The sequence below is a fragment of the Penicillium alfredii genome (genome assembly GCF_028826965.1).
Source record: "Penicillium alfredii strain IBT 34128 chromosome Unknown utg000001l_segment0_segment0, whole genome shotgun sequence".
NCBI classification, from domain to species: Eukaryota; Fungi; Ascomycota; class Eurotiomycetes; order Eurotiales; family Aspergillaceae; genus Penicillium; species Penicillium alfredii.
The window spans coordinates 533,488-549,157 of record NW_026622698.1 but is presented as its reverse complement, the minus strand read 5'-3'; the positions used below and the strand labels follow the sequence as shown (position 1 = coordinate 549,157).

Genomic DNA, 15,670 nt, shown 5'->3' with positions numbered 1-15,670 from the left:
TTTTTCTGATCCTCGTCTCCGAAAATCGTCATCTTCCCCCCTCCCTCTCCGATTCCTGTTCATGCACCGAGAATGAACTCGGGAAACGATAGCTGGCACTCCTCTGGAGGGCCTCCGTCGCATCCTAGCATGGACCAAATGAACCAGCAACCGCGGCCCCTGGGGTCGTTCAGGTATGAACCAGTGCTGCTGTGCTTGATGACTCGATACCTCAGAGACTGACCTGGCCTGTCGCAAATTCAGTCAAAATCCGCCCCAGCAAGGCCCAGCGGCGCAGCCTTCAGGGCCAGTCCTCCCCCCTCCAGCTGGTGAGAACCCCCTCAATCAATACATCCATTTGTGCTCTTCTTGCCATCCGATGGCACCGACTGCCGTGGGAACATGCATGAACTGACTCTGGTTTGCTCCTCCAGGTCCCTACCACCCCGGCGGCCAGTCGGGCGGACACTCCCTCCCAGGGCTAGCTGAATTGAGCCAGACCCACGGGGCTTCACACCAGCCGCCGACGTATGGTCCGCATCCTCCGGGTCCGTCTCACTCCACTGGTCACTCCCTTCCTGGCATCGGCCAAGCTATGCAGCATGCGTCTCCCCAGTCACTCAACCCCGAGCGCGAGCGGGACTCCCGGGAGCGGGAAATCTTGGAGCGCCACCGACAGGAAGAGATGGCCCATCGAGAACGGGAGCAGCGCGAGCGCGAACAGATTGAACGCCAGCAGATGGAGCGTCAGCGCGAACAGCAACACCACCCGGTCCAGAGTCACACCGGTTCGATCCCCCTCCACCAGCCTGTCGCCTCGAAAGTCCCCAACTCCATTCATGGTCCCAATGGTCTCCTCTCGAACCTCGGCGGAAACCCTCCCAGTGGCTCTCAGGGCGCGGCACATTCGTCAGGGGGCCCGGCTAGCCTCTTTGGCCCGCAGATGCCGCAGCATGGTGAAGGTACCCCGCGGTCTTACATGCAACACCCCGGTGGCCCACCTGGTCAGCCTATGATGGGATACAACGGATCGGGCCAGCAAATACCCGGGAATGTTGCGGCTCTCGCCCAAGGCCAGCAGCCAATTCTCAATGTAAGTGGGCTTGAACAGTACCTGCCCCAAGGGAGAAAGATTGGATTGCAGCTGACATACTTTTGCAACCTCAGGATGCGCTCAGCTATCTGGATCAGGTCAAGGTCCGGTTTGTGGACCAGCCAGATGTCTACAACCGTTTCCTTGACATCATGAAAGACTTCAAGAGCCAGGCGTGAGTGTTGAGTCTATTGACATTATCAATCCGATCTAACACGATGATAGCATTGATACCCCTGGCGTGATTCAGCGTGTATCGACTCTTTTCAATGGCCACCCCGCCCTCATCCAGGGATTCAACACTTTCTTACCTCCGGGATACCGCATTGAATGCGGCACCGAAGATAACCCCGATGCCATCCGGGTCACCACTCCATCGGGAACGAACACTCTGAGCATGCCGCGTGCCGGGCGTCCATATGAAACCACAAACGACTTGGGACCTTCCGGTAGTCTTGGCCCTCATGGTCGCCCAGACCTCTATGACCAGTCGCGGCCTGGCTGGCAACAGACCCAGCAACAACAGGCACAGCAGCAGGGTGGCGTCCCTGGATCTTACTCTCCCGGCTCTCGCATGATGGGGCCAGGCATGTATCAACAGGAGGGACAAGGCCACGGGCAGGACCACCACTATGGCTACCCGAGCCAGCAGGAACAACAAGCTGCCTCCGTCATGTCTCACCAGCAGGACCACTGCGGAGTAGCCCAACTCCAAGGTGCTGCCTCGGCAGCGTCTGCCGGCCTGGGTAGACCCTCTCTCCTGCAGGTTACCTCTGCCGCTGGCCAGACTCCGAGCTTGACCCAGCCGATGAACAGTTTGGCCGGTGTTGGATCGGGAATGCTTCAGGGTGCCCAGGACTTGAACAAGCGTGGACCAGTGGAGTTCAACCACGCCATCAGCTACGTGAACAAGATCAAGGTTTGTGTCTTTGTGGCGAGGTGACAATAAAATCATGCTGACTGTTCATTTCTTCACTTCTCAGAACCGCTTCTCGAGTGCTCCTGAGATTTACAAGCAGTTTCTTGAAATCCTGCAGACGTACCAGCGAGAGTCAAAACCCATCCAAGATGTGTATGCGCAGGTGACTCAGCTGTTCAACACTGCCCCGGATCTCTTGGAGGATTTCAAGCAGTTTTTGCCAGAATCTGCTGCCCATGCCAAGCAGCAGGCGGCAGCTCGTCAAGCTGAAGAAGCAGCTCCTCTGAGCAACCTTCGTGGAGAACCTATGGGTCTTCCTTCACAGACCTCTGGCCGGGATGTCAAAATGCCTCCACTCGGCCAGTTCAATGTGAAAGACTCTGGGAAAGATAGCAAGAAGCGTCGCGGTGGCCCTGGTGGCGCGGGCGTCACCTCGTCTGTTTCGGGCCCTGTTGGCGTGGAGGCTGCGCGGATGGCCGAGTCTCAGGGCCGAGGCGGCCAGGCTGCGCAGTTCGGCAATGTCAACAAGGTAAGTGCTCGGTATTTTTTGTATTAAATGTCGAGTGGACTGGTCTAACAACATCACAGAAAGCTAAATACCACCATGGCAAGCCCTCGGCTGCTGATATGCCCAATGTATCTCCGACTCTTATCCCTGCGCTCCCTGAACCAATCCCGCCATCCGTGTCGATGACACCCAGCCAAGAAGAAATTGCATTCTTTGACCGTGTCAAGAAATTCATTGCGAACAAGCAGGTCTTCGGTGACTTCCTGAAGCTGTGCAACCTGTACACTACCGACCTACTGGACCGCCATGTTCTGGTCAAGAGAGCGGAAGGATACATTGGTTCCAATGCTGAACTTATGAGCTGGTTCAGGCGGTTCATGAGCATCGACGAGCCTGAGGACAAGACCATCGATCCCAAGCCGAAGCATGAGGCGGGCGTGGTCAATCTGGCGCACTGTCGGTCACTCGGTCCCAGCTATCGTCTTCTTCCCGCGCGGGAACGCCAAAAGCCGTGCACTGGCCGTGACCAGCTCTGCGACGAGGTTCTGAATGATGACTGGGCATCGCACCCCACCTGGGCGTCCGAGGATTCTGGTTTCGTTGCACACAGGAAGAACCAGTACGAAGATGCCCTGCATCGCATCGAAGAGGACCGCCATGACTATGATCATCATATCGAGGCGTGTGTTCGTACGATCCAGTTGATCGAGCCCATCTGCCAGCAGTTTCTCCAGATGAATGAGCAAGAGCGAGCGGCCTTCACTTTGCCTCGTGGTCTTGGTGGTCAAAGTGAAGCGATCTACCAGCGTGTGATCAAGAAGATCTACGATCGTCAGCGTGGCGAGAAAGTAATTCGGGACATGTTCGAGCGTCCTTGCCAGGTCCTGCCTATTGTGCTTTACCGCCTCAAGCAGAAGCTCGAAGAGTGGAAGGCGTGTCAACGCGAGTGGGACAAGGTGTGGCGCGAGCAGATGCAGAGAGCCTACTGGCGCAGTCTTGACCACCAGGCGATTGCCACCAAGCAAGCCGACAAGAAGCTTTTCATCGCGAAGAACATTCAACAGGACTTCCAGGCCAAGTTTGAGGAAGCTCAGAATCTTCGCAAGTCTGGATGGACTCCTAAAAAGTACCAGAGCGAATTCTCCTTCAAGGATCTGGGCGTTCTCCTGGACACTACCCACTTGCTTTGCTTGTATTTCGACCGGACAACCAATGGATTCGGCACCGAGCCCCAGCGACTTATCAACTTCTTGCAGGACTTTGTCCCTGCCTTCTTTGGTCTGGACCGTGAGATCTTCCATGAGTACATGGAGGAACTGTCGAGCGGGGCTACCCCGGCCGAGGAGCTGGAAGACAATTTCGCAGCTGATGACGCTTCGACGGCCAGCCAGAAGGTGGTCAACACACAAAAGCTGGATGCCTTGCGTGAGGCTCTTGAGCGGCAAACCGAGAAGTCCAAAGAGAATAAGCAGGATGGGGCTTCCACCAACCACGATGAAACTCCTGTTGTCACCTCTGCCACTGTTTCCGACTCTGAGGACGCCTTCAACGTGGCTGAGCTGAAGTGGATGGAGCATCCCGGCGAAGGTAACTTCAACCTGGAACGCGAATACACCCTGAACGAGAAGTACAAGAAGACCGAGCACCACATGTACTGCAATTTGAATCTCATCTGCTTCCTGCGGACCTTTGAGATTCTGTACCAGCGTCTTCTGTGCATCAAGGAACAGGAAGAGGATGCCCGTGAGCAGGTCCGCCGTGGCCTGTTGCAGAAGCCTGCCAACGACTTGTGCTTGATTGACCGGTTGCCTGGTGACTTCTTCTATGATGTCGACCCTAAGGCCAACCTGTACAAACAGATCGTGCGCATGTGCGAGGAAGTGATCAAGGGCGATATTGACCAGATTCATCTGGAGGAGACTCTGCGCCGCTTCTACATGCAAGGTGGGTACTTGCTTTACAACTTGGACCGGATCTTTGCAGCCATTTCCAAGTTTGTGGCGTCTATCTTCACTGGCGACTCGCGAGACCGTAGCTCCGACATTGCGAACCTTTTCTTCCGAGAACGGGAAAGGGACGAAACCACGCATCGTCAGGAAATCCAATACCGCAAGCAGGTGGAGAAGTTGATTAAGGAGGGCGACATTTACCGCGTCACCTTTGTGAGTATTTTTTGTTTCTTGTTGGATGTCTGTTCTATCGCTAATTCTGTCGTGCAGTTCCCCTCTGAACGCCGGGTCACCGTGCAGGTGTTGACGACCGAGGACGCCACCTTTGACACTGAGGAGTTGAGCCCCGAGGCGCGCTGGTCGTACTATGTCAGCGCGTTCTCGATGCGCGACCTGACCGAAGGTGTGCAGTTCTCGGAGATGCGTATGCCGTTCCTCAAGCGGAACCTGCCGAGCAAGCTGGAAGAGGACGAGGAGTACGACCACTTCTACCGGCGCCTGCAGCACCACGACGGTCTGATCATTCGAATTTGCGCCAAAAACTACACCATGCTCTACCAGCCGTCCAGCCAGGACTGGTTCTGGCGCTCCAACGCTCCCATCCCCGACAAGGACACTGACGCCGAGACCCTGAAGGGCCAGGAGGAGGAGCTCACCGCCGAGAAGGCTGCTGTCCGCGAGAAGCGCCGTGACCGCTTTGTCGAGAAGTTTGTCAACAACCCCGGCTGGGCCCACGGTCTGAGCAAGGACCAGGTCGACGAGTCGAACCAGACTTTCCGCTCCTGGCTGAATGGCACCCTTTCTACTGGCAGCCCTGCACCCGCACCGGAGTCTGGCGCCAAGGAGGATCAGGCCCCCCCAAACAGGCGAACAGGCCGACACTGAAATGGCAGAGGCAGAGCCTGCGGCGGCAGAAGCTGAACAGTGAATAACTTGTTCTTTTTCTTTTCTTCTCTTCCCACGTATTAATGTTCCTATTTTTTCTGTTCTTTGACCGGGCGTGATCGGCCGGAGATTGATATGCATTTGTTTGATTGCGAGAAGGGATGGCGTCTGACATACGAGGAAATTGCGACGATGAGTTCTCACGGGCTTGTTTTATTTCTTATTCTTTTTCCCCAAAACTTTTCAAATGGTCTGTTTTTGCCAATTTACTTTTTACTTCTTCTTTCTTTGTTCTCCCGGGATGTCCCCATGGCCCCCGATCAGGTCCGGGATCGGAGCCTCAAGGCCAGGGGCAGGGCGTCCGAAGATGATCGGCGCCGGGATGAATGGTTCTTTTTCTTTTTCTTTTTCTTTTTCTTTTTCTTTTTTCTTTTTCTTTTTCTTTTTCTCTTTTACAGTTCCATAGCCCGGGCTGTATTGTATTCCATGTATTCTACCGCAAGGTTTTGATGTCTTCGAATACTCTACTTTATAGTCAAAGACTGAAGTATGCAATGTATGTAGTCAATATCTTGCGTGGCAAATCCACCAAAGAGACCCTGAGTCAAAACACGCCCCTTTTTCAATTTTCCTCTTTGGGCATTGGGACCTGGTGATCGATCCCTCATCCCACCCCGGAAGGCATTGGCAACACGGGACTCATTACTCGATGCGGTAGTGTCTACTATCGGTGTCCCGAGTAGGAACATGGTTAAAAATAAAAATAAAAATAAAAAGGGTCATAGGGCTGCAGCTCCGTGTGCCCGAGTGTCCAAATAGCCGAAATTCTCTACCTCTACCTTCCGATACGGAGAGAGATCGGGGAGGTGGACTGACTGGCCCAGATTCGGCCCGGAGAGCACACTAACGAGCGACTAAGGAGAGCCGCGAAGGATTTCCAGCGTGGAGGCCGAACGCGTGGGTTTTGTAGATTGAGCAATACATTCATTCACCAAGCAGCTTTATTCTATACTATGTATGTCAAGATATATTTTTTTTTTAATATCGGCAACTCGGTTATGTCTTACTCAATCCTTCCTTTCGTCCTCGGGAATTCTTCGTGCGAGATTAGCCCGAGCGGAACCGAGCGAGTGCCGGGTTGACGTCAGCGTGAGCTAGTCCCGAACTGGAGTCATCATCGATTCCACTAGATCTATAACATATTCAAAGAGAAGAGATATATTTGCTGATGCGATGGAATAGAAATTCACACAGAAAGAAAATATAGGTTGCTTTCGACATCCCTTTTCGCCCGATCCCAACACCGAGGATTTTAGTTTGGGGCGGGAAAGAGACGACATACCCTGTGGCGGACCCAGCTCTGTCTGTCTTCCTGTGTGTGTCAGTGTCTATCCCTTCTGCCGGCATCGCATTCTGCTCTGGTGGAGACCGGCATCGAGGGTTGACTTGCCCGTGGGGTTCTTGTGTGTGGCGTATTTCTATCGTCTGGGTTCCTTTTTCTTTTCTTTTCTTTTCTTTACTTCTTCAACCTCCCTCGCCTCGTTTCACCTATATCACGACTCTCTACAGATTACACAGAAACCCCCCTCCTCTCCTTTCCTCTCTTCTTGTTCCTTTCTTTTCCCCCCCAGAATGGCTGCTTCTGCTCTGCTGAGGAGCCGGGTGCGCCGGCCCTCGTATCTCAACAAGCTCGCCAAAGCAGAGGATCTCGTTGACCTCTTCCCGCATGGCTCATACATTGGATGGTCTGGGTTTACAGGTGTTGGATATCCGAAGTATGACTGTCTTTATTTTTTCATTTTCGCTCCTCGTTTTTCTACTATTCCCTATTTTGACCGTAGTCACAAGTCGAAATGGTTGTTGGCTAACTGCATTGTCTTGACAGGAAAGTGCCCACCGCATTGGCCGATCATGTCGAGAAGAACAACCTCGAAGGCAAACTCAAGTACAGCTTGTTCGTGGGTGCGTCATCCGGCGCAGAGACGGAGAACCGCTGGGCGCGATTGAACATGATCGAGCGGCGCAGTCCGCACCAGGTTGGCAAGGAGATTGCCAATGGGATCAACAACGGACAGATCAAGTTTTTTGACAAGCACTTGAGCATGTTTCCCTCGGATTTGGTCTATGTAAGTTTTGGTTTTTCTTGACGCGTGTTTGACGGGTGTCTGGGGCTGGCAATCTCCGCTCTCCCCGGGTGACAAGTGATCGGCAGGGCTAATCGGTGGTTCTATCTTTTCCCGCTTTTTAGGGCTACTATACCATGGACAAGCCGCAGAACAAGCTGGATGTGGCTGTTATTGAAGCATCGGCCATCACAGAAAATGGCGGCATTATTCCCGGTGCATCGGTGGGAGCGTCGCCCGAACTGATCCAGATGGCCGACAAGGTGATTATCGAGGTTAACACGGCCAGCCCGTCGTTTGAGGGCCTGCATGATATCGTGGGATCGGATCTGCCGCCTGGGCGAAAGCCTTACCTCATCATGGCGCCCGAGGACCGTATCGGCACGCCGTACATCCCCGTGGACCCGGAGAAGGTGGTGGCGATCGTCGAGTCGGACTACCCAGACCAGACGCAGCCGAACGCACCCGAAGATGCCGGGTCACAGGCGATCGCCAGCAACCTAATTGAGTTCTTGAAGCACGAGGTGAACCACGGGCGCCTGCCACAGAATCTGTTGCCCATCCAGTCGGGCATCGGGAACATCGCCAACGCTGTGATCGGCGGGCTGAGCAAGGGTGGCGCCGACTTCAGCAACCTTAAGGTGTGGACCGAGGTGCTGCAGGACTCGTTCTTGGATCTGTTTGACAGCGGAAACCTCGATTTCGCGACCGCGACGTCCATCCGCTTCTCGCCCGAGGGCTTTAAGCGCTTTTATGACAACTGGGAGAAGTATGCCGGCAAGTTATTGCTACGCTCGCAGCAGGTGTCCAACTCGCCTGAGATCATCCGGCGACTTGGCTGCATCGGCATGAATACCCCCGTCGAGGTCGACATCTACGCCCACGCCAACAGTACCTGCGTGCTGGGCTCGCGCATGCTCAATGGGCTCGGTGGCTCGGCGGATTTCCTGCGCAACTCCAAGTACAGTATCATGCACACGCCCAGCTCGCGGCCTAGCAAGACCGATCCCACGGGTGTTAGCTGCATTGTTCCGTTTGCGACGCATATCGACCAGACTGAGCATGATCTGGATGTGGTTGTGACCGAGCAGGTATGTCCCTTATCCCTTTTCTTTGTTATTCTTCTTTGTTCCATTCTAATAAGTATAGGGTCTCGCCGACGTCCGTGGCCTCTGCCCCCGCGAACGCGCCCGCGTCATCATCGACAAGTGCGCCCACCCTGAATACCAGCCCATCCTGACGGACTACCTCGACCGTGCCGAGTTCGAGTGTCTGCGCAAGGGCATGGGCCACGAGCCGCACCTGCTGTTCCAGGCGTTCAAGATGCATCAGAATCTGCAGGAGAAAGGGACCATGAAGATCAACTCATGGGAGTGATTTCATTCTTCAAACACATAGTGTGTGATGAGGAAGGGGTCTGATGGTTCTCTTTTCTGTGTCATGTCATAGAATTTCGGATCTGGCTTGGTGTGGGTGTCTTCTCTTTTTTGTACATATCATAGCGGTTTTATTTGGGTCTTTAGATATGCCTATACTCGGACCTTAGTGAAGGTTTATAAGATGTATTCTTTTTGTGATTATACGGCTACTTGAACATGTTCTCCTAGTACTTGTGTTCCTGCTTTAGTCTTGTAGTGGGAGTATGCAGTCCAGTCACTATTATTCTTGGTTCTTCAGGTAGGTAGTCAAGTATGTATATTGTATGCTTTATTGAACTGCTGAGTAGAGACAAAACACTAATCCAGCACAAACTCCAAAGCCAAGTATATTAACAAATCCAGCAGAGATGTATGAATATACAAATACCAAAACATCAACCAATATTCAATCCAGAGTAGAAATTATTTATTTCACTAGTATTCTTCTAGAAGAGCCTGTTTTCTCTTCTTCCCATCACTCTATATCCCTCCTAAGCCGTCGGCGGATGATACGATCCACCTGTAAATCTTTCCAAAGGAGTTAGCCAAGAAAACAAACACAAAACCATTAAAGAAAGGAAGGGGAATCATATTAATGTGGAATTGTATACATACCGGCTCCACAGATTTCCGAGCAGTCCGCTCTGCACATCCCCAGACTTGCGTCTAGCCCAGCCGTGCTCCACGTTGTATTGCTTGACATCCTGTAGACCGGCGAAGAGGCCTCTTCCGGCAGTGGAGTGCTGTTATTTGTACATGTTAGTGTATATGCTTCGGTATCTTATATAGTTTCGAGGATGGAAATATGGTTGGAGAGATAGAAAGACTAGAAGGACTTACGCGGTGAGCGTGGGCGGAATTGCGGACCCAGTAATCAGCTCCGAAGTCGTTTTGGAGCCTTGCCTGTGGGAATGAAGACGAGGATGAGGTGGAAGAGGTGGTCATTGGAATGGTTTGTTGAACGGAGTTGTGAATCGACAGATCAAGTGAGGTATGTTGTAGAGTGTAGTCTTTGTTGACTGGAGTATTCACTATGTGCTGTTGAAGTATAGATAAAAATATCTTCTTGAGCCATGCCCACCATGTCTTTATATACTCTTTCTCTAATCCCCTTGTGATATACCAGCTCGCTACCGCGGCAAACCCAAACAGACACACAGACCGAAGTACTGCTCAGCCACAGACAACATGACCTGACCATCATCTCCGCCGGCCGAATCCCACATCATTACATATTCAACAACCAAAGGAATCATCGGCTTTTCGGGCGCAAGCTCGGCGACGAAGCCGAATTGAATGCTGCAACGTGACAGGCTTAGGTGTTTCGATGGAGCCCCTCGAAGCAAAGAAAAGACTCTGCGTAACATGATCTCCGATCCATGCCATTGGGCATCGGCCGGATCCGGTTTGAGGGTAGGGTAGGGAGAGAAGGAAGTCATGACGTATTGCGGGTGGTGCGGCCGAACCATGCGATCCGGGGATGGGTCGGGTCCGGATCTTGCCGAGGCATGTGTCAGGTGTTTTTTGAAGTATGCTGGTGTATTTTGTTGCTATTATTGGGCATTCTTTATGCTGGTGCGGCTTTTTGTGTGGTGGTGGTGAGTGGTATAGTCATGTGGTGGGTGTGGCATGATCGTTGGGTCCATGGGTGGTGTGAGCGAAGTAGATGAGATTTTCATTTCCGCTGTAGGTATAGATTAATAAATTAACTTAATTCTTGTGAGATTAGTTAAATTGGGCCTTGAGTAGACGAATGGGCTGCAGTTTAGCTACATACCGGATTTCCTATATCTCCTATGAGTATTGATACCGACTCATCACTATCATCCATGGATTACTATTCACTGAATAATGTAACTAAAGTCACAAATATCCACTATCTATGCCTTCCCCATCGACACGGGCTGATGTACGACCTCCTTCACGAGTTCCAATTTCTTATACGGAACTATAGGTCCCTTAACCGGAGCCTCGAGGGTCTTATGGCACTTGTTCTTTGTATCAAGGTGCTAGGTCATAGTAATATCTAGTCAGCATACATTATCACGTTAATCCAATAGATGCGTAGGTCGTCTTACCAGCGCATAGTATTGGTGGTTCATCGGATTGCGGACGGCCAAGTCTGAACAGCTATCTTTCGCTAGTCTGGCAGCCGGATAAGCGCTATATTTCTCCTCGTCGTCAATGAGATCTTGGTCAAGACTATAGATGGGTTAACGTAGGTTAGCTAGCGGAACTTCGTGCTAGTTTTATCTTTCTCTCTTCCTTTTTGGCTTACCCATGCTCTGCAAGTGCCTTCTTTCCGATCAGAGGCCAGTGACTTTGCAGAATATTAGCTAACAAGATAATGCTAAAGGTAAGAGGCATACACTCACATCAACTCGTGGAACAAGGTGGACGGCAAATCAACCAAAGAAAAGCCCATTGTAGTTCGCTTCTCCACGTCTGCGCACGTTGGTTTATTTTTCGAAAAATTGTTCAGAGCTTCGTCGCAGATATGAATAATCACATCCTCCTTCTTCATCCACCGATTGGCGGGCATTTTATCGTCCTGCAAACCCTGCGACACCTCTTCCTGGACCCATTCGTATGGTATACTATACGCGCCCCCCTTTTCGCAACCAAAAAAAAGGTCGTCCCTAATTATCCAGGCCACAGGAGTGGTAGGTTTGTCGTCCGCTCTCTTGCTGGCAGCGGCAGGTGTAATCAAGTCCTCCATGGTTTTCCATATCTCCTTCGCGACGTCGCCATCATTTCTCGTGAACCAAATTCTGAAGATGTCGTTAGGGACCGATTGGGCGCGCACTGTTTTCAGGAGGTCTAGGAGGTCTTTGTAGGTGGATTCGTAGAGCTTGATACGGTCTTGGTCGGTTTTCGTTTTGTTGAATCCTGCATAGTAGAAGAAAGTGCCCTTCTGGAAAGGCTTGTCCGGGACGGGTGGCTTATCTCGCTGAGCAAGACCGAAAGAGTCGCTTAGCCGGCTATACAAGAGTTTTAGGAATTTAGCCTCTCGCTCTCTCTCTCTCTCTCTCTATTCTTTCTTTGGGTTCGTGGTTATATACCTGGGAGGGGAATGGGCGTATACTAGCGAGAGTAAGGCGAAGATCCAAAACACGCGCATGGTGAAGGTCAGCTAGGAATCCAAGAGCACATGAGAAAATGATTGTAGAATGGAAAATCTACATGTAAGAAATATTTTCTATGGCCACCGCGCACCCACCAGCTCAAGAACTTAGAATAGAAAGATGACCGCAACTCGGGTACAGAGGTACACAAGTGCTGACCATTCTCCGGCCCCTAACCTCCAATATTTAAAAATAAGTGCCAGTGTGAGATTGGCTGTGGAACCAATCAGACCATGTAAGCCCGCTGACCTTCGCTTCGCTTAGGTGGCTTTGAAAGATATAGTAAAGAATAAAGATTGGATTCAAAAGGCTTATAAACAGAATTCTATCCTATTAAGGAGGTTTTATTCTTTATTAAATATATAGATAGCTATTTTCTGCTTTTATTATTATTTTGTTAATATTTTTTCTCCTAGATCAATTAATTAATTTTCATTATTATTCTACCTCTACTTTCTAATTCTTTTGCCGATCCCTTTTTTTAATCTATTTTTCTTTCTTTTATTCTTTTCAACAAGGATTTACGACTGTACGGGGGGCCATGTAGGGGGCCAAGTCGAATCCTCCCACTTTTCAACCCCCACTTCACATCTTATATTATTAAATCAAATCTGGTTGGACCCTTCCTTCTATTATTAGGTGAATTTATAGAAGGGTAAACCAATTAATAGAAGAAAAAGGGTGATAAGAGCATGATCCCTGTTTCTATGATCTATTGAGAATCAGGATTGACCCACGTCATGGGATCTATATATACAGTGACAGCAAAAGTTTCGACACTCCAAAATTGACCCACCGCCACACCGCTTACCTTATACATCTATCAAATATCTTATATTTACCCCGAATTTTCATTATATTCTCTATAGGTAATGGGAGCTCGATAAGAATTAATAGATACGTTTCGTGAATCAAGAGTTAGGGTTAGTATGCATTATGTGAACAAAATTCGTACTTTATTTTGACTGATTGATTATTTATCTACCGGCAGAATATCATAGAATAATAGTGATGTGGGGCGAGAGTGTCGAAACTTTTGCTGTGTCACTATATATATCTTTGTTCTAACCCTCATGATCTTGTGCAGATACTGTGAGATTCAAAGTTTAGAGCCTTTGACAGAATCAGTGGAGGTTAGGACAAGAAAAGACAGATTATAACTGACTAATTAATTGAAACTTAAGATGAGACATCCGAGGCCCTTAGGCACCCAGCTAAGGGGGGCCCAAAATTTGACGTAGTTTTTGGGCCCCCGTCGACTCGCTCAATCGACCGGGGTCCAAATAATTCCTTCTTATATAAGCTAATTTTATATATAAATCTTTTATTTATCTTTTTTATTCTACATCTACTATATTATAGAACCTTTATAGTATTTCTATGATCCCTTATTTAGACCCCGATTCTGACCACTACGAGAAACTACCCCGATTGAGCTAGGGTCTGAGTATCTTCTAGTCAACGTATTATTTATACGTTAATTAAATTATCTTTTTTATAGTTTATCTGGTATAAGTTTGTTAATCTTTGAATATATTATATAGAGTTGATCTATAGATAAAGAAAGTATTATTAGTAAGAAATTTTATTATACATATAATATTTTATGCCCCGGTCGACTCAGTGAGCTGGGGGGGGGGGGCCCAAAAATTTCGGCGTAATATTCTCCCGACTGTTGGACCCCTCTTGGCATTTTTTGGGGCCCCCTTAGCTGTAACCCGGAGGCCCTTGCAAATTTAAAGACCAACCAAGCTAGATGTCTTTAGGCCTGGGCCGTGCACGTTCAAAAGCTAAAATTCAAAAGACCGGAGATTCGCTTGAATTCAACAATTTGATAGCTGCGGGCCTATTTTGGCTGCTGGTTTGCCTGGGTGGTTCATCAACGTGGTGTTTCTTAGGGTTTGTGACAAGAAGCGACCACACAAAAATCAACATCAGAAGGAAGACGAATCCCATTCTATCCAGACAGACCAAAAAAGGTCGAAATGAAGTCAAGAATTATTCTGTACAAGATAGAAATTAGGATACCTTGTATACGCAGAAAATACATGCAACGGTGGCCACTCGCTTTGTGTGTATATATATATACGCATCGCAGATTTGTCTTTGCAGTAGTCTGTACCAGCCTGAGAAATCTACACCCAGTGCCATTCGTTTACTGTAGATAACCTCAGAAAGGGTGTCGCCAAGCCTTAATCCCAAACACCAACCCTAGGAATTATCCTCGCCACGCGGTTCCTGGATTGACTTTCGTGTCAACCGTCGCCAAGAGGCGGAGGAAGGTCGAGACTGCGTGGTGGAGCGCCGGAATGGGCGGGCTTTTCCGCGTACATACAAAAGGACTTGGTGCACAGACACTTTCGAAACAGAATATGGGCGGAAGGCGTGAGAATGTGCCCCTGAGATGGTGTATGGTACGGTCTGAGTGGGCTAGCCCTAACGAGATACCAACGGCAGTCATCATTATGATTATGATTATAATGGTTAATATTCTGATATTTCAACAATGATTATCATTATTGTAACTCTGCTCATGATCATGAGCAGAATTATTGAATCTAATTCCAGTCCAAGTGAAGCGCCACTAGCGACTGAAATTCCAATACATACACTCTTTACTAGGGCGATGAGTGGGCATCGCCCCCCGTCGGCTGTGGTCAACCGGTAACGACCACTGGGATCTGCCCCATGAAGACAGAGACCAGACCAAGGATCCAGACCATCTCTGATCATTGCGATCAGCGTTGGTGTGTGCATCGACCTTGATATCTCGTGGAGGGGAAGACAATGTGAAGCGATGGGGCATGTATAGATGCATAGTTCGAGAGAGTGTCCTACTGTTACTTGATACTGGTATCAAGAACAGTTCAATCCACCGTTCGCATGAGACTCAGGCGAGCTAGACTCCTCCAAGAAGGTCCCCGGGGCCAGAACACGCGGTGTACCCTGTATCCAACAACCCCCCCCGGACGATCGGCACAGCGATAGGAGGCGATGGTGCTGACGAGGCGGTGGGGATCGTCAGGGGCGGGGATGAAAGTAGAGATATCATGGAGAGCCGAAAAAACACTAGTTTCCTATGGAGGTGTGGAAGGAATAAATTCAGGTCAGACACGTTGTACTATAATCACTATCGTACAGGCTCACAATAAGAGAATAAGAGTACGAGCCAGCGAAGTACATAAAAAAGTATCCACGGATAGACACGCATTGTACTGTACATATAATTAAATAGAAAAAACACAGAAAATATACCGTAATATATAGGAGATACAGTGAATCAGGAGATAAAATACACACATGACGATCGGCAAGGCGGAAATTAAAGACGCCACCTGAGCCAATCAGTATTCGCTGGGTGGCCCCGATGGGGCTGCCACCTTACTCGATCAGGACGGGGCACGATGGGCATTTTTGGCTTGTAAGAGTCGCATTTAAGGGAAATCCAGTCTTTACTAAATAATATTATTGTATATTTATGTCTGGAGACACATACGTATTCATCTGAATCAAGGTGGTGCTCTTGCTCTCATCCAATTTGCCGATTCTATAGAGCTGATCTAGACAGCCCCCATATACCGTAGGAGCAGCTGCATCCGTGCCTTACATTATTAGTCCAGAATACCTGGCACTAGTTAGGCACTGCCTTGTGCTGACCTGTCTCCAGGCAG

General features: G+C 49.7%; 4 protein-coding genes across 4 annotated transcripts; 2 read left to right on the top strand and 2 right to left on the bottom strand.

The window, feature by feature from the left end:
- Nucleotides 1-72: 72 nt before the first annotated feature.
- Nucleotides 73-5,333, top strand: NUU61_000204 (transcriptional regulator SIN3; the record flags this gene model as incomplete). Its single annotated transcript, XM_056650788.1, has 8 exons — nucleotides 73-173; nucleotides 244-308; nucleotides 414-1,072; nucleotides 1,147-1,247; nucleotides 1,298-1,991; nucleotides 2,056-2,520; nucleotides 2,580-4,661; nucleotides 4,719-5,333. 8 exons carry the CDS (start codon nucleotides 73-75, stop codon nucleotides 5,331-5,333), a joined length of 4,782 nt encoding a protein of 1,593 aa, XP_056515638.1.
- Nucleotides 5,334-6,965: 1,632 nt separating this feature from the next.
- On the top strand, nucleotides 6,966-8,833 carry coaT (acetyl-CoA hydrolase ACH1; the record flags this gene model as incomplete). The annotated part of the gene is made up of 4 exons (XM_056650787.1): nucleotides 6,966-7,108; nucleotides 7,219-7,459; nucleotides 7,582-8,547; nucleotides 8,606-8,833. The coding sequence occupies 4 exons, from the start codon at nucleotides 6,966-6,968 to the stop codon at nucleotides 8,831-8,833; spliced, it is 1,578 nt and encodes a 525-aa protein (XP_056515637.1).
- A 628-nt stretch (nucleotides 8,834-9,461) lies between these two features.
- NUU61_000202 (uncharacterized protein) lies at nucleotides 9,462-10,100 on the bottom strand (the record flags this gene model as incomplete). Its single annotated transcript, XM_056650786.1, has 3 exons — nucleotides 9,462-9,617; nucleotides 9,715-9,912; nucleotides 10,029-10,100. The coding sequence occupies 3 exons, from the start codon at nucleotides 10,098-10,100 to the stop codon at nucleotides 9,462-9,464; spliced, it is 426 nt and encodes a 141-aa protein (XP_056515636.1).
- Nucleotides 10,101-10,754: 654 nt separating this feature from the next.
- Nucleotides 10,755-11,995, bottom strand: NUU61_000201 (uncharacterized protein; the record flags this gene model as incomplete). The annotated part of the gene is made up of 5 exons (XM_056650785.1): nucleotides 10,755-10,883; nucleotides 10,953-11,076; nucleotides 11,153-11,194; nucleotides 11,250-11,855; nucleotides 11,937-11,995. The coding sequence occupies 5 exons, from the start codon at nucleotides 11,993-11,995 to the stop codon at nucleotides 10,755-10,757; spliced, it is 960 nt and encodes a 319-aa protein (XP_056515635.1).
- Nucleotides 11,996-15,670: the final 3,675 nt, after the last annotated feature.